A 23,185-nucleotide genomic window follows, 5' to 3' on the forward strand; every position below is an offset into this window, starting at 1 on the left:
CGCTGGGAATGGGACTTACCGATCTGTAGTTCTGGGTATATTTCATAAAGGCACCAATCCACGTTGCAGTCGCAGTGGGTTTTCTCAAAAAGGTTGTCTAGGACATCTCGGGCTAATTGCCGCTCATCCACCATCAGCGACTTTGTGCTGTTATCGTTCATGTGTACCTTGACAACGAGCTGAGGGCAAAGTCATAGGGAAGCCAGTAAATTCCAGCAACTGGAGAAGGCTATCCATGAAGGTTAAGCTTTCAAAGATGACACTGCCTTTGTGAATTTAAGTAAGAAGGTGTCCCGCAAACGCATCCAGTATGAATTCACTCATATGACAAGCACTTGTGTAAGGTGCTACGAATATGGATGTAGAGAAACCAATTTGCAAAAATGGAAATAAACACAGAGTAAGCAAAGCCCTTGCCTAGACTTCAAAGACTCTGTATTCTGGTGAGGGAGACAGAAAACCAAGAGAACCAAAGAAATGCTGACTGCCTGCCTTCCTGACATCTTTCTAGCACTTGTTCGTCCCGGAGCCCAGAAGCAGCATGTATCTTCATAATAAATTCTTCACTCTTGCTTAACTGCAGTTGAGTCCCATTTCATGTAACCCAGGAGTTCTGAGACACAGATAAAACCAAACTAGTTAATCTACAATTCTTTGAAGGTGTGGGGGGTACAGGGTGACACAGTGTCACCGAGGGGTCTTACTGAGAAGGCAGGTGGGTCACAGAAGAACACACTGGATTATAGGTGTATTAAACCAAATCAACGGAGACTGAGAAAAAGCTATTGTGATGGCATGCAGGCAAACTAGTGATATAATTTATTTTTTATTCCATTAAAAAATTCTACTGCACTGAGTCCGCAGTCAAATTGGTAGCTATCTCATTTCAAATCTGGAGGGTTAAGTGGGAGCAGAACTTACTCATCTTCAATAAAGACAAAAGATTTCATTGATATTTCCCAGACAACTTGTCAAGGTTATTAAAATTTCTGATCCCTAAGATTCTAATGCAAAATAACAGAATTGGAGTTCCCATTGTGTCTCACTGGGTTAAGAACTCAACTAGTGTCCTTGAGGATGCAGGTTTGATCCCTGGCCTTGCTCAGTGGGTTAAGGATCTGGTGTTGCCACAAGCTATAGTGTAGTTTGAGGATGTAGCTTGGATCCAGCATTACTGTGGCTGTGGTGTAGGCCAGGTGCTGCAGATCTGATTTGATACCTAGCCTGGGAACTTCCATATGCTGCAGGTATGGTGGTAAAAAAGAAAAAACAATCAAACAAACGAAACAGAATTAGTTCATGAAGTAAAGAGGATTTGGATTTTCTTTGACATTTGAGTATTTTTAGCATATTTTAAATCACAGTAGTTGTTATTTATGAGTGCTACAGGTTATAATGCTGCTATACATCTGGTCCTCAAAAGGAACGGTGGAAATGCACCCACTTGACACAGGTTTAGGGGAAGATTTCCTATAACCTATGTTCGTATTTTAGTCTTCAGCAAGATCACTACTCCTATCACCTAATTAAGAGGGAGTTAGCTCGGAGTTCCTTTTGTGGCTGAGCAGTAATGAACCCCAGTAGTATCCATGAGGACACAGGTTTGATCCCTGGTCCCACTCAGTGGATTGAGGATCTGGTGTTGCCGTGAGCTGTGGTGTAGGTCGCAGACGCGGCTCAGATCCCATGTTGCTATGACTGTGGTGTAGGCTGGCAGCTGTAGCTCCAATTCGACTCCTAGCCTGGGAATCTCCATATGCTGCGGTGCGGCCCTAAAAAGACCAAAAAAAAAAAAAGGGGGGGGGAGTTACCTCTACTATTAGAGTCTATCTTTGTGTGCCACACAGGAAGTGTGTGTGTGTGTGGGGGGGGGGGCCTGCCTCTCCCTTTCCAGACACTCCTTGCCCAACCTCCAGCCTGGGGTGCCTGCGGCTACCTCACATACCGCCAGCAGAGAATTCCCAGAAATATCATCAACCAGAACCACCTGACACCTGAGTAAATTTCTATTCTAACTTGAAAAGAGAAGCATAAGATAGTTAAGGTTCTACCTCTTCTGCTGTCTGAGGTCGGTCCTGGTTATTCACCAATGCAGCTCATTATTATTAAAAAAGTGTTTGGCTGGAATGGAGAGAAAAACCCCTAGTAACAATTCTTCCTCCCCCAAATTTTGGGTTAGATTCTGAGCAGCAGGTAAACTGCCCCTCCAGTCCCACTTTCACCCAATTGGATCTTGAAAACACTGGGTAGTTAATAGGGAAGAGCGCAGTTCCTGTGGACTGCTGTGCAGAATTACTGACAGCAGCCAAGGGGGTGGGTAGTGATGAGAATGTGGGTGAGGAGCAGGCAAGGACCATAAGTTGAAGCAATCCTGGTTCTTCTCCCACACAGGCACTCTGAGAGCTAAATGCAGACATTTGCAATAAAAGTGCATTTCTTCCTCCTGGGACCATGCAAATTAGACCTCTATTCCAGGCTTGTACAAAGAATACTTTTTTTCCCCTTAAAAACTTGTAGCCCAGAAACCTCTAGCTGGACAGTTGTTTTTGTTGTATGTTCAGCTTTTGATGTATTTACAACAACAGGCTCAAGTACCACTGTGTCAAAGACACATTCATCTGACCTCTGAAATCAGGCATGGAGGGTTACATGGAAAGAGAGATTCCTCACATAGCGGAATTACCATGACTTATTTTCTGTGGAAGGCACACCTGCTGCTCTCTGCTGAGGATTATTGCTATAAAGCAGCTACATGTTCTAAGAAACACTACCAATGTTAGGACCTAGAAGACAATTTTCCCAATAGAAAAATTAGTGATGTCTGACCACATCTCATTCTTGCTTAGGAATTCTTGAAAAAATAAAGCATGTCTTGGTGTTATGTTCTTGAAGAGAGGAAAAACCCTAAACCACATAATTTGACAATGATGCAATGATGAAAGGGTTTTGGGTTTGTTTTGCTTTTTTTTCCTGGCAGAAATTGCAAACTAAATTTAATCCACATGTAGTTTTGAATGTCCACAAGTACAAAACTGAGAAAGAAAAACAAGAGAAGGCTGGTGACTTTTAGCAAGAAGAAATCATATTTACTTCACAGCTTTCTTCACATTTGTAAGCTCAAGAGGAGTTCTATCACCAACGCGTGACACCCTAAATCACAGTTATGTGATTCAGCAAGCTAAGTGCTTTTCATGTCAACTTTACATGATATAGGGTAAAATGATTCAAGAATGAAAAAACTTCTTTCTAATCTATCATAATAAAGATGTAATGGTTTTTATCATTTCTTCTTTTTATTTTGAAAACTAATAAATACAAGAATATCCTAGTCCTAAATCACTTAATACATTTAAGTATTAATATATATACACATACATTTATTTTCTTCTATAATAAAATTTACAAATGGAATTTGTTCTCTTGTGTCACAGAGCTTTTAAAACAAAGAAGCAAATAAAATCAATGAGTTAGATTCTGGTTCCAGTTCCAAAAGCTTTGTATCACAAACTGTGTACATCATTCATGATCCAAACTGAGGTCCACACCCCACAGAACTTCAGGCAGACCTGATTTTCATCCCTTAACAAAGGCGATTGTGTGGGAGTATATCTTGGTTACTTTATTGGTGATGCTTTTTTTTTTTTTTGGTCTTTTGTTGTTGTTGCTATTTCTTGGGCTGCTCCCGCGGCATATGGAGGTTCCCAGGCTAGGGGTTGAATCGGAGCTGTAGCCACCGGCCTACGCCAGAGCCACAGCAACGCGGGATCCGAGCCGCGTCTGCGACCTACACCACAGCTCATGGCAACGCCGGATCGTTAACCCACTGAGCAAGGGCAGGGACCGAACCCGCAACCTCATGGTTCCTAGTCGGATTCGTTAACCACTGCGCCACGACGGGAACTCCTCTTGGTTACTTTATTAACAAATGAGTATGTCTCAGTTTTTTTTTTAAATGTCCTGCGCCACACAGCCTTATGTTTTAAGAAATATGCCCAGAGCCTCTGAAGTCAGAACAAATATACAACTTGGCTTTTTAATTTTCTTTCCTCTCCCACTGATCAGAGCAACTTTTGTTTTACAGCTTCTTTACTGACTACAGGCAGGTGGTGCTTTTTGCTACTGTTACAATTCACCTCAAACACATTTTGCCAAAGTTCTCTCCCTTCTGATCTACAGTAGAAATACCGCCCTCGCCTCCCTAGTCTCTGAATCTCCAGGTATGCAAAAGGACCCAATATGCTAGTTGTTCTCCCTTTTAATCTAAAATCAACTTCTCTTTCCATTTCTCCTCTGATACTATTTCCAACATGGCCCCCATTTTATAAACAATCCACTGGTTTAAAATAATCAGACTAATTATAAATTTTAGTTGTACTCCTTTTCTTTTGTGTTTTTATCCTCAAAGGTAACATCAGTAGCCCAGGACAGCCCAGCTTCAACTACCACCACCTGTAACTCAGTTCGAGACACATTTGTCTTCTGTGCGGTCCTGTGGTTGAGACGGCTAGAGATGGAGTCAACCTGCTCTCGCCCTTTCCCTGACAATCCACTTTCCACAAAACAGCCAGTATGGTCGTTAAAAACCATATATCATCCCTGGTTACAAGCCCTGAAATGGCTTCCCACTGCACTCACAATATGTTCTAGACTCTTTAGGCCTGTGCGACCGTGTGGTCCTGCCTGTGTCTCTGACCTCAACTCCTCCCATTTTCCCTCTTACTCCAGAAGTAAAGGGGACCAACTGCATGGTGAGGAACGGAAGCTAAATTTTTGGTGGTGAGCACACTGTAGGGTGTACAGAAGTAGAAATACAAGGTTGCACACATGAGAAACTTACATAATGTTGTAAACCAATGCTACCTCAGTTAAAAAAAAAAAAAAAGAGTCTCTTGGGCACCATCACTCCTCTCTGCTTTATTTTCTTCATAGCACTTTTCTCCCCTGCTAGCATTTAACTCTACACAAGCAGGAATCTCACCTGACTGGTTCATCTCTCTGTACCCCTGGCACCTGTTCCATGAGGTGAGCATGCATCAATGAAGAAAACCCAAAAACTCCTGGAGGAGCTTCCCTGGAGATGGGGCAAGGAGGTAGGGCCCAGAAGGGGGAGCCACCTGCAATTACCCAAGAGTGAGCAGAACCTGGACAGCATCCTTAGGGGAGGGAGCCCTGAGGGTAGAGACTTGGCAACTTCCACATTTACATTAACATGGGTTCCCTATTTATCAATCACAAATAAGCCAACTGATGTCATAGAAGGAGTAACTATATAATTTATCTTTGCCCTTAAATTAAAAAAAAAAATACACCTCTTTGCAAAGCACCACTGGAAATTAAACTTTTTTTTTTTCCTTCAGCATGATAAAATGTCATTGATTTGGACTGCCCCACACACAACTGATTCACAGTTTACCTTCTTAACCTTGGCCTCCTTCAGTTTTTCCAGTGCCAGCTTAATTTTATCAGCCTTGGCTTGGGATTCTTTTTCTTCCTGTAAAATGGCAAAACATTCAGCACAGTCCATTAACAACACGAGCAGGTGAGTACCAGGACACCGTGGTGTCTCAGTTATTTTACGTTGACAAAAGGCTGTATTAGAGGGCACCAAATTTCACAGATCGATTTTCAGAATTTGTAAAAAAAGTCGTCAACCCAGAGATACTGAAGATAGTCACCCTTTGTATCTTAAGAACAGTAACTTAAAAGATGACACGACGATTCAAAGCTTCACACATTCAGTCTGAGAAAAATCTGTCTGACTTAAAATTGGGTCTCACCCGAGGAATCTCTAGGTGAATCTCCAGGGATTTGAGCACTTCCTGAAATTATATGCCTTCTCTTGAGTGAGCAGGGGTTTTCTGGGATCCTCAGTTTTTATTAGATTCCTAAAGGGGTCCTTAACTCTCCCCAAATTAGAAGACTTAGACACAAACTTAAACCTATAATTCACCAGAAAGAAAGAACGAACGAACCCACTGACAAACGCATATGAGCAGGCAGAAAAGAGAGTGAAATATTTCATGGGCCCAAAGCCCTTTAATGTTTATTTGTTAATATTCTGAGAATAGGATTGTTGAGGCCCTTCTACCTACTGATAATGATAAGGAAATGAGCTCTTCTGGTGACATTTTTAATTACTTGAAAGTAGACATATATCTTTTTATACCAGCAGTTCTTACATTGTTTTCGAACCACAAACCCCTCGAGGAACATGTTGAAAGCAATGACGCCCATAAAGCTTCAAATACGCATTCAACTTTGCATACAGTTGGGAACTGGGCCTCCTTGAAATCTTCATGGACTCTTTGTTCAGAGCCTCTGCTCTTTAGGATGGCTGTTACCAAAGACAAGAGGTAACAAGTACTGCTGAGAAAGTGAAAAAAACAGGAACCCTCGTGCACTGTTGGTGGGAATGTAAATGGGTACAGCCATTACGGGAAACAGCACGGAGCCTCTTCAAAAACCTACAGAGAGAACTGCCATATGATCCAGCAAGTCCACTCCTGGGTATTTATCCAAAGGAAATGAAATCGCATCCTGAAGAGACCTGCCTCCCATGTCCACTGCGGCATTATTCACAATAGCCAAGACATGGAAACAACCTGAGTGTCTGTTGATGATGTGGAGATAAAGAAAATGTGGTGTCTATATACAATGGGACATTATCTACTGGGAAGAAAGAAGAAATCCTGCCATTTGTGACAATATGGCTGAACCTCGAGGGCATTATGCTACGTGAGGTAAGTCAGACAGAGAAAGACAGATAGGGTGTGATCTCACTTCTGTGTGAGAATCTAAAAAAGCTGAACTCATAGGAATGGAGAGTGGAATGGTGGTTGTCAGGGGCTGGGAATAGAGAAAACACAGAGGTGACAGTCGAAGGTTCTGGGGATCGGATGTATAATACCGTATACATATTGTTTGTCTTCCCCAAATTTGGAAATCTGTTAATATCAAACATTCTTCACCCACCTGCTCCACAGCACTCCTCCTAACTACAATTTATTAAGGGGTACACAGATGTCACTGCCATATTGAACCCAGGTACCAAACTTGGCAACATTCCATTTAGTTTAATTCAGAAATATGTAAGGAATGCGTCCTATTTTTTATGACCTGGGCTAGGACCAGGGTCACAGACATATATAAATCATTTCCACAGTTCATACCAAGTTCATAAAACAGCACCTCCCCAAAGGTTGAGTATTACCAGGGAAAGACGTCTACAAATACAGATTTTAGCCAAACTGAAGTAATGCCTGAATACGCCTCTAATATGTTCTTTATACCCACCAATGTGTCCAATGGAGGCTCTGGCTTTGCAATGAACACATCCAAGACCTGTTTCTTAGTATCTCAGAGCTCCAGGCGCACAAACTTATGAATGGAACTGTTAAACTTTTTTTTTGCTTTGTCTTTTTAGGGCTGCACCCACGGCATATGGAAGTTCCCAGACTAGGGATCAAATCAGAGCTGCAGCTGCTGGCCTACACCACAGCCACAGCAATACCAGATCTGAGCCATGTCTGTGACCTACACTTACAGCTCGCAGCAATGCCAGATCCTTAACCCACTGAGCGAGGCCAGGGATCAAACCCATGTCCTCATGGATGCTCGTCAAATTCATTACTGCTGGGCTGCAATGGGAACTCCGGAACTGTCACTCTGAAGAAAGGCAGAGGTCAAGAGTCCTGCCCTCCCTGGTCCCATGGACCTACCTGAGAGAGAGGTTCAGGCGGTGGTGGTGGCAGAGGAAGGTCAAGCATGGGATCAGCTGGTGGAGGTGGCAAGTCATCTTCATACTGGCCAAAACTGGCTGCAGCATCTGCCCTGTACCCAAGAGAAGCTGCACCACTGAAACTCAGTACGTCCAGAGATGCTGAGTGAGGTCGATTCTGAGAGGACTCTTTCTGCGCCTGGATTGTCCTCTGCTCAGCTTCACTTATGTCTGCGACCAGATCCGCCATGAGAGCATCTAAATCTTGGTCTTCCAGTGCATTTAAGGACTCTAATAGGGAAATATCATATTGAGGATCAAATAAGGACTCATACCTGGAAAAACTGAACACAGGTCAACTTTCAAGAGTAAATTTGAGTACCGGTTGTAAGGGACTGGGAATGGGGAAATAGGAAGAGGCTGGTAATGGGTAGGAACTTTAGGATCTAAGTATAACATGGTGACTACAGCTAAAAGCATTGGATTGTATAACTGAAATTTGCTGAGAGAGTAGAATTTAAATGTTCTCAGTTAAAAAAAGTCAATACATGAATGAGGTGATGGATGTGTTAATTAGCTTGATGGGGGACATCCTTTTACAATGCACATCAAATCAGCATGATGTTCACTTTAGATGTCTTACAATTTTATGTGTCAATTAAACCTCAATAAAGCTCAAAAAATTTCTTACCCTCCAAAAAAGAAAAGAGGGAAAATATCTTCCCCACGCTGAAGGGCTTCTTCATCTATAAAGTCAAATCTAAGCACATGATTTGAATTCTTGCACATTCTGGATGAAGATCTTAAGAGTTTTAGAAAGTCAGGGAGGGGAGAGGATGGAAACGGATGGAAAGTTCTCCACAGGTCTTTGGAGGGCAGAGAGAGCCCCAAATATATTTGGAAGAAAGTAGGTCTCCACCAACTAGAATTTACATATATATATCAAGGGCCTACGCCACAGCCACAGTAACTCTGGATCTGAGCTGCACCTGCGACCTCCATCACTGCTCGTGGCAATGCCGGATCCTCGACTCACTGCGAGGCCAGGGATCAAACTTGCATCCTCACATATCCTAGCTGGGTTCGTTACTGCTGAGCCAGGACAGGCACTCCAAAAATTAAATTTTTACGGTAAAGACTTCATAAGACAGTGAGCTGGGAGTTCATTCTTAAAGGAAAGGCAGACCTGGATTTTCAGAGGGTGAGGAAGGATGGTTTTCACTGGACTTTCTTCCATGTGTGAGATTACTGTGGAGATCAGACACATGATGCTGAAAGTTGCTTAGACCATGTGGCATACACAGAGCCATGCCCCTGAGCTGTGCTGGCTTGCCACTAGGGCAGTCACCGGATGGTGAGTATAATGAGCAAGGGATGGGCAGGGTGGAAGTGCTCGTGAGGAAGAAAATTCTAGCGGCTTTGTGCAGTGTGCACTGGAGTGAGGACATGGAGGCAGTGGAAATGATGCCTACTCACGAACAAACGAGCACAGGGCATGGTGAAATAATTTATTGGCAACGTCATCATCATGAACACCGCGGAGCATGTTACTTTAATGCTCACAGTTCAAAGTACAACAACTGGACTGAAGTGTGGCTCTCCTAACTGTGTAAAGGGTTCATTTCCTTCTAAGCCACCATTTTTTTGCATATAACTTTTTCATAAAATTAAGTGAAATTAATTTTTAAAATCTCAGAAAATATATGTCAAACTAATGAAGCATGAATTTTCTAGGGGTATCAACGACATTGAGACAGTTGACACATAAGCAAATGATTTTCATCCTGTGTAAATTTTTCAGGGGCAAAATTCCCACAATAACACTTACATTAACAACTTCTTCTTTTTTTTTTTTTTTTTGCTATTTCTTTGGGCCGCTCCCGCGGCATATGGAGGTTCCCAGGCTAGGGGTCGAATCGGAGCTGTAGCCACTGGCCTACGCCAGTGCCACAGGAACGCGGGATCCAAGCTGCGTCTGCAACCTACACCACAGCTCACGGCAACGCCGGATCCTTAACCCACTGAGCAAGGCCAGGGACGGAACCTACAACATCATGGTTCCTAGTCGGATTCGTTAACCACTGCGCCACGACGGGAACTCCCACTTACATTAACAACTTCTGAAGCAAATTATAATCCTAAACAGATTGTACGGAATTGAGTGATAAGGAACTGGGGATTCTGTTCAGAAGTTTGGCACTTACTCTCTGAATGACATTGGGTGAAATATTTGACTCATTTTAAGCAATGCTGTAAATGAAGACAGTAAAAAAAGTCACTCCTATTCTAATTTCTAAAAAATTTAATATTCAGTACACATCGGTACTTTTTTATGATCTTATCTCCTTAATGACATGACTTTCTTGTCATTGTACTTTAACATTACTATGTTTATATATTACTGGGTCTCTTTGCTTTTGTCATTTTCAGGAATTTTCTGATACCAGGTAACAAGCACCTCCAAAGCATTAGTTGAGTTGACCACAGCTAAATTATTTATTAAGTTCTAATTTTTTCGATTTTTTTTTTGGGGGGGAGGCTGTGCCAGAGGCATGTAGAAATTCCTGGGCCAGGGATTGAACCCCTGCTACAGCAGGGACCCAAGCTACCGCAGTGACAACACTGGATCCTTAACCTGCTGCACCACAAGGGAACTCTGACTCAATTTTAATTTTAATTGAACTGATTAAAGTATTCAGCTGCAATGAGTGCGTCAAGGAAATCTGCATTATTCATAAGTGCAAGTATATGTTTTCTATTAATGTCATAATTTCACAAAAGTGTGTTGGGTTTTTGAAACTTCATGAATGCTGCCATCATTCCATGCTGCAAAAGAAATCACTGACAGAAATCAGTAAGTTTACACGGCAAACAGAAAAGAGGGTAGGAAAAAGGAAATCAGAAAGGATGTATTATAATTTATCGAGATACAGGTATTGGCACCTTAAGGGCTTATCAAAAAACTATTGAAAATGACAGATACAAAGGAACCCAGTAAGTGATGGAAATAAAACTTGGAACTCTGGATTTCTGTAACCAGGCCTCTCTAATATTTTGTCTTTCATTCTTTTGGAAGGCACTGCAAGTCTGTAGAAACTCTTTTGCAGTGAATTCTCATTAATTTGGAAGCAATTACTTCAAGATTCATTATAATTTGAATAGCACACGGGGTAAAGACTGTCAATGCACTAAACAGGAAGAGAGACTTCCATTAAAAAAGGAACATGATCTCTGGGAGAACAAAAATATCAAACAGAGCAAATATATATTAATTAAAATATATTTGAAACATCATCTGTTCATGTATTATCAATCATTATGAAATGGGCAGTTCATTAATATTCTTGAAGGAACATCTCCTTTTTAATATTTTCTTATACTACTGTACTTTATTCTTCTAATGGTTTAGGGATAAGAAGAAACTCTCTTTACTTTTTAAAAAAATTAGATAGTTTTGAGATATTCTACAAATGCAGAATGGTGTTCCTTTTCATTATAGGTAAAAAAAAAAAAACCAAAAAACTCCTTGGCCTCTCAATTCAACGCAAACACAATAAAACACAATCTGAATGAAATTCAGGACTTGAAAAATTATACTTGTCATGATGTCTAGCTTCCCTAAATTTTGCTTTTTAGTCATTGTTATGATTTCAAATTACATAAGAAAAGAAATTATGCTTACCGTTTAAATCCTTAAAACCCACACTATAGTTAAATTCAGCTCTGGGCTTAGGTTCTGGAAGAGGGAGAGTGTCCACTCCTAAACTCTGTGAAAAGAGATCCCCATCCTCAAAGTTATTCAAGGTATTGACATTTTTACAGTGCAATTTAATCATTAAGTAAAAAAAAAAAAATCATTTGCTGTTTACACATTTTCTCTCTAAATATGTTCTTTAAAAACTATATTCTTACTTGCACATGTTTCCGCTGATTTTTTTCCCTACAGAAAATGAAAAGTTCTAACACAACATGGTAAATCAACTATACTTCAATTAAAAAATTTTTTTTAAATGAAAAGTTAAAAATTATTCTAAAAGGTACATCTGGAAACAGGTCAACTGAGACTGATGAGAAGGAGGTCATTCCTTTTTATAAACAACAAAAAACTTCCTGTAATAACGCATTTGTGACACAAACACTATATACAATTTTATAAGGACTTAAGTTATGACATTAAAGAAAGGAATGTTTAGTCACTCAAAGATAAAGGCTGTTTCAGGATGCAGTCTGGCAGGATACAGTGAACTGTTAATGTTGTTACTCTTATTTAATACAATGCTTGTTAGGAAGAAATTAAGACAGCGTAAGGTGATTTGGTAAATAACGTTACTTTTTAAATTGAAAAAGTGCCTTCTTGTATGATTTAAAAGCTACACTATGTTATTTAAATTTAAAAAATATTTTTACATCCATAGTTTGAGAAGTGATTTCACCTGTTTCTAATCATGAATGTTTTCATGACTGTGAGTGCATCCTTTGATGTTACTCTAATTTGGTAAATAATATCCTTGTTTATATCTTAAATTTCTGAAGGAAACCCATCATTATATGTTTGAGAATAAATTAATGAAATATAATCTGTTATAAGTAGGATAAAAAGACCATTAATCAAGATGAAGTTAAAAGAAAAAAGACCTAAGCAAGTCAGAATCAAGGACAAAATGTAGGGAAAAGGGACTCTAGAATTCATTCTTTTTTTTTCTTTTTTTTTTTTTTTTCATTTTTAGGCGGCACATGAAGTTTTCAGGCTAGGGGTTGAATTGGAGCTACAGCTGTCAGCTTATGCCACAGGCACAACAACGCAGGATCTGAACACACACACACACACACACACACACACACACACACACACACACACACACACGGTGACCCCAGCTCCTTAATCCATTAGGCGAGGATAGGGATCAAACCTACAACCTCATGGTTACTGGTCAGATTCATTTCTGCTGCGCCACAACAGGAACTCCCTAGAATTCACTCTAAAAAGCCATTCTGCAAGCCTAGAATTCATTCCTAAAAACAGAATGGGCAGGCAAAAACTGCAGAGAAAAGCAATGGAGAAACTACGGGGCAAATACCAGAACAAAAAAAACAAAGTACAAAAAAATTCATTAATCAGTCTGTTTTTAAGTGCTCTAACTGGGAAGTCTAACATCACAATTAGGGTAGCCAATGCATTCTAGTCTCAGGAGTATAATTTATCATGCTACTTAAAGAAATTAGAAGTAGTTCTCAAACAAAATGTGAATCTAAAAATGTGTGATATAACAGGCTTTAGGTAAAATGTGGAGGGAGGGAAAGAACAGAAAGGAAACTGGTTTTAGGAAGGAGCACCTTTAGTCACAGCAAAGTCACTAAAAGTCCAACATGAAGTAAAGAAGGCAGCATTTTTCTCGGTCTGGTGTGGCCTGTCAAATGATTTTAGGTCGCATACAAAAATCACAAACATTAAAACATAAATTACTGTGTATCTATTTGGATGTTTATCAAGAAAAAATTAAGTGGGAATATTTAACTTGTAATTACGTTTAAGAAATCAATAAAAGACAAATATTAAGAAAATAGTAAGGCAGGCAAAAAAAAATCACTAAGGTTATATGTGAAAGACTGAAGTTGGGGAACACTGTTCTATATGAACCTCCTTAAAAACCATATGCTTGAAAATGTATGTTATTAGAAGTTGCATAAGGTTGATTTTCTAATTCTTCATTCTTTTCCATGTTTAACTGGAATTCCTCCATAAAGAAGAACTTGCTCTCATCAACTATTTGTTCACTCTGAAATACCGTTTGACCAGGACGATAAAAAGACAGAGATAGATGCTTGATTCTCTCCTTTATCAGTTTTCAGAGTGATATGTTAATGCTCTGGCAATCTCCAACGGTGACCAACAAAGCAGCGTTGTTTTTGTTTATTGCTGGTACCACTATGCCAGTTTTATTTTTTTGCCATGGAGAATGTGAAGTTTTTATATATTTAAATATTTCATTCTTTCTTTGATGGCTTGTGGGTATCATAGCTCGCTTAGGAAAGCTGCCCACCTCTTCAGATTGTGCAAATATTTCTCTCATGTTATCTCCTGAAATATTTCATATATTTAGATCTTTGATTCATGGAACTCATCTTGGTATAAAGGGTGAGGTAGACTTTCGGCTTTTGATTTTTTAGATGTGTCATCCCAACAAGATTTATTAAATAATTCTTTTTTTTCCTTACTCATGGAGAATGCCACTTTGATTAGATTTTAATTTTCTCTATATATTTGTATCTAATTCTATTTCATGAATCTGTCTTAAAGTGCCATTACTCTTCTTTTTCATAGTTCTCTGGCTATTTGGGTATTTGAAATTTTCATATATAGTCAGTACAAATGGCTTTGTCCCCCTTCCCCACAAAAAATCCAGTCAATATATGTACTGGTGTCTAGACTGTGTGTGTATAGATATATACACATACAAAAAACACACACACAGAGATAAAGAAAAAGAGACAAAAAAGGGGTGATAGAGTAACATATTAATGGAAATCTGGGAGAAAAGTAAATGTGAGTTCTTTGCATTATTCTTTTAACTTTAAGCTTGAAATTGTTTCAAAATAAAAAAGCAAAAATCACATGACTGTCATGATTATAATGTAGTTTCCTTGATTTTTGCTTATTTTGAAAAACTAGGAAGCCTATGGCTAACCTATCCATCTCAACCACACCCTAGTTTCAAACTACAGAACAGGTACAGAATTCACAAATGCGGATCACAAGACAAACTTTGCTAATGGCTGAGAAGATACGCAATAATCCCCAAGGGCAGTTGACAATGACCAATTCAAAGAACAAACAGACTTTAGACTCAGGGACAAAGTGGGGCCTTTACCTTGACATTTACTTTACCCTGACCAACCTGCTGGGGAACCAGTTTTAGCCAAGCAAACCCTCACTCACTTAAGCACAACAAGAAAAGATAAAAAACCAGAAGGGCTTCAAGTGAAGGTGTTACTGTTCAGGGTTCTTGGCTTCCTTAATCAATAGAAATTGATAGGAGGACAGAAAAGGTTCAGGCAAGTCTGAACCTTGCTGGGGCAAGGAGGGAGCAAAAACAAGCAACAGCTTCCCTTGTGCACTTGTTCTCCGCCAGGGGGCAAGCTGGTCCTTATATGGGATGAGGGTAGGGGCCGGTCTAGGAATCGGGAAGAGGGGTGGCTTGGGTGGTCTGCCCACTCCTTTTAGTGGTATAGTGTGCAGGGGACAGGCATAGTACCCTGTTTTTACTCTCAGCTCTTCAGAAGTGGTGGCTGGTTTTTTAGGGTTTTTTGGTTTTTTTTTTGTATCTTCTTGTTGATGATTTGCCCCAGCTGTGCATGCACAAAATTATTTTTAGTCCTTATTATAAGTTTCCTTGTATTCCACTGTTCAAAGAGACATTTGTCCAGGAGCAAGCACCACAGCCACTGCAGCCAAGGGTCCCAGGTCTCAGGTCTCAGACTGTCTCAAAGGCAGATTCAAGACAATTTGACTGGTCCATTCTTACTCTTGAGTTAGAGTAACAATACTCAACTATGAAAATCCTAGGCTCTGACCAATCAGAACATTTGTTCCTCTATGGAGCAGGAGTGAGTGAATGGACAGTGGGACCACAGATGTTCTCTCAAACCTTCCACCTTCATGGGAGGAAAATGAGTCCTCTCGTCTACAGAAATGTGGTTACCACCCTAACGCTCGCCTGTTATTAGTTAGCACCCCTTTTCTCTAAGCTTATGAGACAATCATATTTTGTCTCTTCTTTCATAGCACCTAAACTTTCTTGAATTTTATATGGAATATAAAGGAAATGCTAACTAATATTGATTTATTTTTCCTAAAATAAATATTTTTAAAAAGCACAGGTGATTCTTCATTTATTTTGGAGAAAATGTTAAGATCCCTATCTTATTTAGGAATACTAGGTGATGATAATGATGAGCTGACTAGTCTTTACATAAAAGTAACTGCAGGGGAAATCTTTCAGTGGTGGTGGTGGTTGCGGAAGGTTTGTCTAGGGGCTTTCTTCCATTGGCTAAATAAATATTTGGACATAATGAGCATGAGAATTGCCATAACAGAATGCATATGTGAGTATGTATTCAATTCACTGAACTCAAAAGGGTATGAGGAAAAAAGCTTTATTTTTTTCCCCTACCACTGTCACAGTTACACCGGGAACACATAATGTCAATTTCCAGTCCTTTAAAAAAGACAGCTTTCTTATATTAAAATCAAACTCTAGAATCCCATTTTTTCTAATTTGAAAGTTAAGAAGGAGAATTTACCTGGGTCAGAAGATCCATCTCTCCCAGCAAATTGCTGAACATTTGGTCTATATCTTCGTTTGACTCACCCATCTGAAAAAGGAAGAAATCCAGATATAAACAGTCTAATAAAAGCCTGATCCTTGGATAACTGTCCCATCTCTTTCTTTCCCCCCAAAACCTCATGCACAGGCAAGCAAGTCAAGAAGAGAAGGCTATGGAGTCGGAAGTTCCATGCCTGACCTCTCTCCAATGTGCCTTGGCCCAAAACTGAATTGAACTGAACCCTAGGAAATGGCTCAGAGTGACAATTGGACTTTGTTTTTCCAGATGGAACTAGTCTCTTGGGGGCCAAGTGGACAAAGGCGGTGTCATTCAGGAATTCATGTCACCATAGGACATCCTGATTGGAAAAGAAGAAAGGTGACTGCATCAGAGACACATAAAACTTCATTTTCATTTAAAAACCTACACAAAAATGATGTCAGGAGTGAGTAAGCATATTTACCAAGTGATTCCTTGCTTTACAAAGTTATTTCTGAAACAGCAGTTTTTGGCACATTTTTTGGGAAGTATTAGGGTGACAAACACTTTGAACTAAAAGGGCCATGCAATCAAGTGATAAGAGGGAAATGAAACATATTTTACATTTTAATCTTTCTCTATCTAATCCAAGTGAAGGAACTGGCCAGAGGAGGAAAAGTGTTTCCATAAAGCGTGGCGGGAACACCCTGTGAGGTGTACCTAGTTGCTTTCTTCCTGACATTTTTGGCAAAGCTGGGTTGGACTTAGGAGATATGATTACAAGGCCTCCTTCAGCCACTAATTTGTGATGTGTTCTTTGGAGACTCAACTGCTTCATCTCTAAGATGAGGAGTTTGCTGCAGATTAATTTCTAAGGGTCCCATATGCTGCAAACCACTAGAAGATTTGTGCCAACTATAGGTCAAGCTAAGACGTCTGGATCAATACGTATTATTTAAGTCAAACAATATGTATGAGTGTGTATGCATGTGCTGTGTTTTAATCATGTTACATGGGAATTTTAAATATATACAAAAATAGAAAGAGTAATATAATGATTTTCATGTACCCATTGTCCTGCTTTAATGATGATCAACTAACTCATGAGTTTTTTTTTTATGTGGATATCATATATGTATAGCACGAGAAGATAAAGGTTTTTGAAAATCATAACCACGATACTGTTATCTCTGCACAGTCTTGTGTGTGTTTGCATTTTATTTTTTTATAATGATTTTTATTTTTTCCATTATAGCTGGCTTACAGTGTTCTGTCGATTTTCTACTATACAGCAAGATGACCCAGTTACACATACATGTATACATTCTTAAGGAATACAAAAATACAATACATTTTAAATTTTTATTTGCATTTTAAATCAGTTATTTGAAATGCCAAGGTATGGATGCTACCTAAGTGTCCATCAACAGATAAAAGGAGAAAGAAGATGTGTTATATACATAATGGAATACTACTCAGACATAAAAATAGAATACAATTTTGCCATTTGCAGCAACATGAATGGACTTGGAGGGCATTATTCTAAGTGAAATAAGTCAGACAGAGAAAGACAAATACTGTGTCATATCACACATGTGGAATCTAAAAAAATACAATAAACTAGTGAATAAAACAAAAAAGAAACAGACTCACATACATAGAGAACAAACTAGGGGTTACCAGTGTGGAGATGCAAGTTGCGGGGGGCAACATGGAGGTAGCACAGTGAGAGGTACAAACTATTAGGTATAAAATAAACTTCAAGGATGTACTGTACAACAAAGAAATATAGCCAGTATTTTATAGGAACTACTATAAATGGAATATAACCTTAAAAAATTGTGAATCACTATACTGTACACTTGAGACTGGACATAACACTATACAGCAACAATTCTTCAATTTAAAAAGTTATTTGGCTAAAATAGGCAAAGTCAAGGCAGATCTATCTTTCCTTGAATAAATTATCTTGAAAACTTACAGTTCTCCATTTACCATAACTTCAAACAAATACTTAAACAATAATACCTTTTCATATTCAATAGTTTTAAGCTAATGAGGGGTTCCCTGTCTCTTTATAAAATATGTATACAAAAGACCTTTGTCATACTGACTCTGCTGACTTAAAACTGACTGAGGAGTTCCCGTCATGGCTCAGTGGTGAACGAATCCGATCAGGAACCATGAGGTTTCGGGTTCGATCTCCATTAGTGGGTTAAGGATCTGGCGTTGCTGTGGCTCTGGCGAAGGCCGGCAGCTACAGCTCTGATTAGACCCCTAGCCTGGGAACCTCCATATGCCGTGGGTGCAGCCCTAGAAAATACAACAAAACAAAACAAAACAAAAACAAAAAAACCAAAAAGACCCCCCAAAAACCTGACCTAAATGTTTAAAAAAAAAAAGAGAACAATTCTTTAAAGTTCAGATATGTAATGACGATGATGAAGACATTTACCTAGCACTTACCATGTTGTAAGAATTGAAATCAGCTGGATTAATATTAACAGTCAACCCCCCTAGAATGGCACTGATGCTGAGAGATCAGAAGGAACGAGAGGCGTAAAAACCTTCTGGAGTGAATTAGGGCATATCCTTCCCTCCATAGACCACCCTGCAATGCTAGTGCTCAATCTTCCCAAATTATTTTTACAGCTATCCTGGGGTTACATCACTCAGGAAATCTTCTGGCTTAATTTTCTCATTATGTATTTCCCCCTCCCACTTTTAAGAAGTAAAAACCATTTTTTTTCCCTATACAACTTTACCATCTCCACTGAAAATGAGATGAGGATGGAGACTATTTTTCATCTGAATTTCCTGCTCTCCATAATAATTCTTGCTTTTCTCTCCTTCTAGGCTCTCTCTCCAGTAAAGCACAGAAGTCCCTCTGAGCCATAGTTCCTGAGTACATTCAAGAGTCACTTCAAGTTTTAGGTTGATATTAGAGGAAGGACATCTGAATTGCTATGATGGTTAATTTTCCAGAATCCTCTCTGCCTTCCAATGGAGGAGGTTATCTTGCAGGAGCATGTGGTATCTATACAACTGGGTTAATCAAGAAGGGGACATCATTCAAACAAAAGCAGCTGATGATATGATGGGACAAGCACATTTCTAAGTAGCAGACACACCTGGGAGAATCAGGGGAACATACACTGGGACAGGGAAGCACATGTTTGAATCGGAGGCAGCCATTCAGCCACTGCAGAGGGACAGACCACATGAGGTAGGCAGATGAGCCCTCAGGTAAAGAAGTGACAGGTAAGGCGGACACTGCAGGTGTGGGTCAATGTGGGCAGGTCTAAGAGACAGAAGGGACTCAAATGGCATCAGGGAAGAAAGATGGAAGATGTTCACCTTGTTTTATGCGGGTCGTTGGGTTTAGTGTTCATCACAGTTGGAAAAGTAAAGAAGTGAGCCCTGTCTCTGGTTGAGATCCACTTACATATGATTTTAATCCCCTCCCAGTTACTTTTTTTTTTTTGTCTTTTTGTCTTTTCTAGGGCCCCACCTGCGGCATATGGAGGTCCCCAGGCTAGGGGTCTAATCAGAGCTGTAGTCACCAGCCTATGCCAGGGCCACAGCAACACAGGATCCAAGCCTCGTCTGCGACCACAGCTCATGGCAACACCAGATCCTTAACCCACTGATCGAGGCCAGGGATCGAACCCACAACCTCATGGTTACTAGTCAGGTTCATTAACCACTAAGCCACAATGGGAACTCCCCCTGCCCAGTTACTTATAAATCATATGAATCATACCCTCCCTTCTTCAAATCACCTAAAAATGGAGGAAAGAAAATATTTAATAAGTCAACAAAGCACCCATGATTTCAAAAAGTATCCCCTCAAACAATCTGATATTCAAAATCTTGTAATGGAAATTAGCAAAAAGAACACTAAAATTCCTGAACGCCCCATGTGAATTTATTTTCATTAGATTCTCAGGCAGCACAATAATGTGGCAAAATAAAAGAATCCTTCAGTTGAATGATTACTAGTAGGGAAATTTAAGAGTAAGGATGAGTGTTCACATATTTCAAAATTTTTCACGAGGGAAAAGTAATCTATTCGGAGTGGGAAAAAAACCAGATTTATTTGCTGACCTCAAAACTGCCAGTCAGTGTTACAATAAAACTCAAAGGAACCAAAGATGATGCTAGTGGTAAGAATCTTGTCATGGTTACTTTCTCTCAAATCATTACATTTGGAAATGCCCTAAAACGATGAAGAACAAAGTCTTGAAAGGAAATGTGGCATCGATGAGTCAGAAGTATCCACTGAGCCCAAAGACCTCAGTTTCTCGGCCTGTATACACCACGGATGCCAGATGGGCTGAGGACTCGCCAGAGTGAATCATACACCTAAGATGGAAATAACTCAAAACAGCAGCAATTCTAGTGACCTCTGCTGACACTCCCTATGTTCATCTGGTAAAAATCTTTCCCCCTGTCCTTCCATTCCTCTTCCCCAGAGCCTGCTAATACTGAATTATTTAAAGGAGTCAACATCAAAATTGTTCCGTAAATCTTGTCCTGAGTAAATTATGTTCTTGAATGGATCACAGTTGAAATGAACTGCATTCTTGGTGAAAATTATAAAACATTTGAGTTACTTGGGCTATGATTAACATAAATTAATGTTAATGTGTAAATTCCATCATCTCACATATTTATCCTCCCTGCAAGAAAGCCTTATTTGCAGAAGGGACAGAACAAGAGTTTTATATATATATATTGGGTCTATGTGCATACATGCACATGCACGAGAAAATAAGGCCTTGTCTTGTACATGTGGTATTTGCCAAGGGTCAAAATAAAGATTAAAAAGAGAGAAAGAAAACAACCCCACCCTGGGTGCTCAAAGTGTTGTTTGGGTTAACAGCTCAGAAAAAGCAAGGGTGGAGCAGCCTTAGTGAAGCAATGGATAACAAAACAAGCAATGCGTATGTCAGTCACGTTTGGGTGGAATTAACATCTTTTTGTGAGCATGTCATTTCTGTATTCCTTTTGTGTCTTGGTTAAAAACTGTTGATTAAAAAAAATCTGGGGAGTTCCCGTCGTGGCGCAGTGGTTAACAAATCCGACTAGGAACCATGAGGTTGCGGGTTCGGTTCCTGCCCTTGCTTAGTGGGTTAACGATCCGGCGTTGCCGTGAGCTGTGGTGTAGGTTGCAGACGCGGCTCGGATCCTGCGTTGCTGTGGCTCTGGCGTAGGCTGGTGGCTACAGCTCCGATTCGACCCCTAGCCTGGGAACCTCCATATGCCGAGGGAGCAGCCCAAAGAAATAGCAAAAAAAAAAAAAAAAATCTGGAATAGTACTTGATCAGATAGCTTTTGCTGGATTTGTTTTTCGGGGTTTTTTTTTTTTTTTTTTTTTGAGGGTGTGGGAAAGTGGATAGGAGAGGGGTGAGGTGTTCAGACAGCACATCTGGGCTGAAATTCTCACTGTTGAGACCCTCATGAGCTCATCCAGCCTCCAGGTGCCTGGATCCTCCATCAAGCCCTACCACTATCATTTCAAATTTGACATACAAATTCGAACATGTCTGCCTCCTGTTCAAAAAAATAGGAGGTGGTTAATCACAATGTCGTGGGGAGAGTTCAAGTCTCAGCATGTGTTTCACTCCTTTATCATTAGCCTCAGCCTACTTTTCAGGCTTCAACTCTTACCCTCTAACCCATCAGGACCCTTGACATTGTCTGAACAGCTTTTCTACATTCTCTTTGTCTTGGTAGATACTATTCCCTTTAAATAACACTCTCCTCTGTCCACCTACCCTTCATAAAGTCCTATTTATCATTTGGAATCCAGCTTTCATGTTAACCCGTCAATGGTATCTTCATACCCAGTAGAGAGATTTGTTGTCCATTGCATTTGGTAATCATATCAGGAAGTCCTGGCCCCAACAAAAACCTTGATAAGGTATTTAACCTCCCTGGGTTTGCTTCCTCATCTGCAAAATGAGATTAGTCTGTAATTCACCCTCACACCTACGGTCAATTAATCTTTGACAAAGGAGGCATGAATATAAAATGGAAAGAGTCTCTTCAGCAAGTGGTGCTGGGAAAATTGGACAGCTGCATGTAAATCAATGAAACTAGAACACACCCTCACACCATGCGCAAAAATGAACTCAAAATGGCTTAAAGACTTAAACATAAGACACAAGACACCGTAAAACTCCTAGAAGAGAACATAGGCAAAACATTCTCTGACATAAATAGTACAAATGTTTTCTTAGGTCAGTCTCCCAAGGTGATAAAAATAAAAACAAAAATAAGCAAATGGGGCCTAATCAAATTTACAAGCCTCTGCACAGCAAAGGAAACCATAAAAAACAAACACAATGAAAAGACAACCTAGAGAAGGGGAGAAACTATTTGTAAACAACTCAGTCAGGAAGAGCTTAATCTTCAAAATGTATAAACAACTCTTACAATTCGACCAAAAAAAAAAAACCCCAAACAACCCTACTGAAAAATGGGCAGATCTAAATAGACATTTCTCCAAAGAAGACATACCGATGGCCAGTAGGCGCATGAAAAGATGCTCAATATCACTAACCGAGAAATGCAAGTCAAAACTACAATGAGGTACCACCTCATCCCAGTCAGGATGGCCATCATTAATAAGTCTACAAATAACAAATGCTGGAGGGGGTGTGGAGAAAAAGGAACCTTACTACGTTGTTGGTGGGAATGTAAGTCGGTACAACCACTATAGGAAACAGTATGGAGGCTCCTCAGCAAACTAAAAATAGAGTCACCATATGATCCAGCAATCCCACTCTTGGACATATATCTGGACAAAACTGTAATTCAAAAAGAAACATGCACTCCTATTTTCACAGAAGCACTATTTACAACAGTTACAACATGGAAACAGCTTAAAAGTCTATTGACAGATGAATGGATTAAGAAGATGTGGTATATTTACACAATGGAATACTACTCAGCCATTAAAAAATGAAATAATGCCATTTGCAGCAACATGGATGCAACCAGAGATTATCACACTAAGTGAAAAGTCAGAAAGACAAATATCCTATGATATCACATTTGTGGAATCTAAAATACGGCACAAATGAACCTATCTACAGAACAAAAACAGACTCACAGACATAGGAGAACAGACTTATGGTTGCCAAAGGGAAGGGGGAG

The 23,185-nt window shown here is 39.8% G+C and overlaps 1 protein-coding gene across 1 annotated transcript in view; it reads right to left on the bottom strand.

Moving 5' to 3' along the window:
* The window catches only part of APBB1IP (amyloid beta precursor protein binding family B member 1 interacting protein), a 116,910-nt gene that overhangs the window by 47,800 nt on the left and 45,925 nt on the right, over window positions 1-23,185 (bottom strand). The window contains exons 2-6 of the mRNA XM_047755571.1: window positions 16,019-16,090; window positions 11,400-11,484; window positions 7,719-8,008; window positions 5,414-5,491; window positions 20-179 (exon numbers count right to left, since the gene is read on the bottom strand). Coding sequence (XP_047611527.1) covers window positions 20-179; window positions 5,414-5,491; window positions 7,719-8,008; window positions 11,400-11,484; window positions 16,019-16,090 — 685 coding nt within the window. The remainder of the gene's footprint in view (window positions 1-19; window positions 180-5,413; window positions 5,492-7,718; window positions 8,009-11,399; window positions 11,485-16,018; window positions 16,091-23,185) is intronic.

This window comes from Phacochoerus africanus, chromosome 12 (assembly GCF_016906955.1).
Source record: "Phacochoerus africanus isolate WHEZ1 chromosome 12, ROS_Pafr_v1, whole genome shotgun sequence".
Taxonomy (NCBI): Eukaryota; Metazoa; Chordata; class Mammalia; order Artiodactyla; family Suidae; genus Phacochoerus; species Phacochoerus africanus.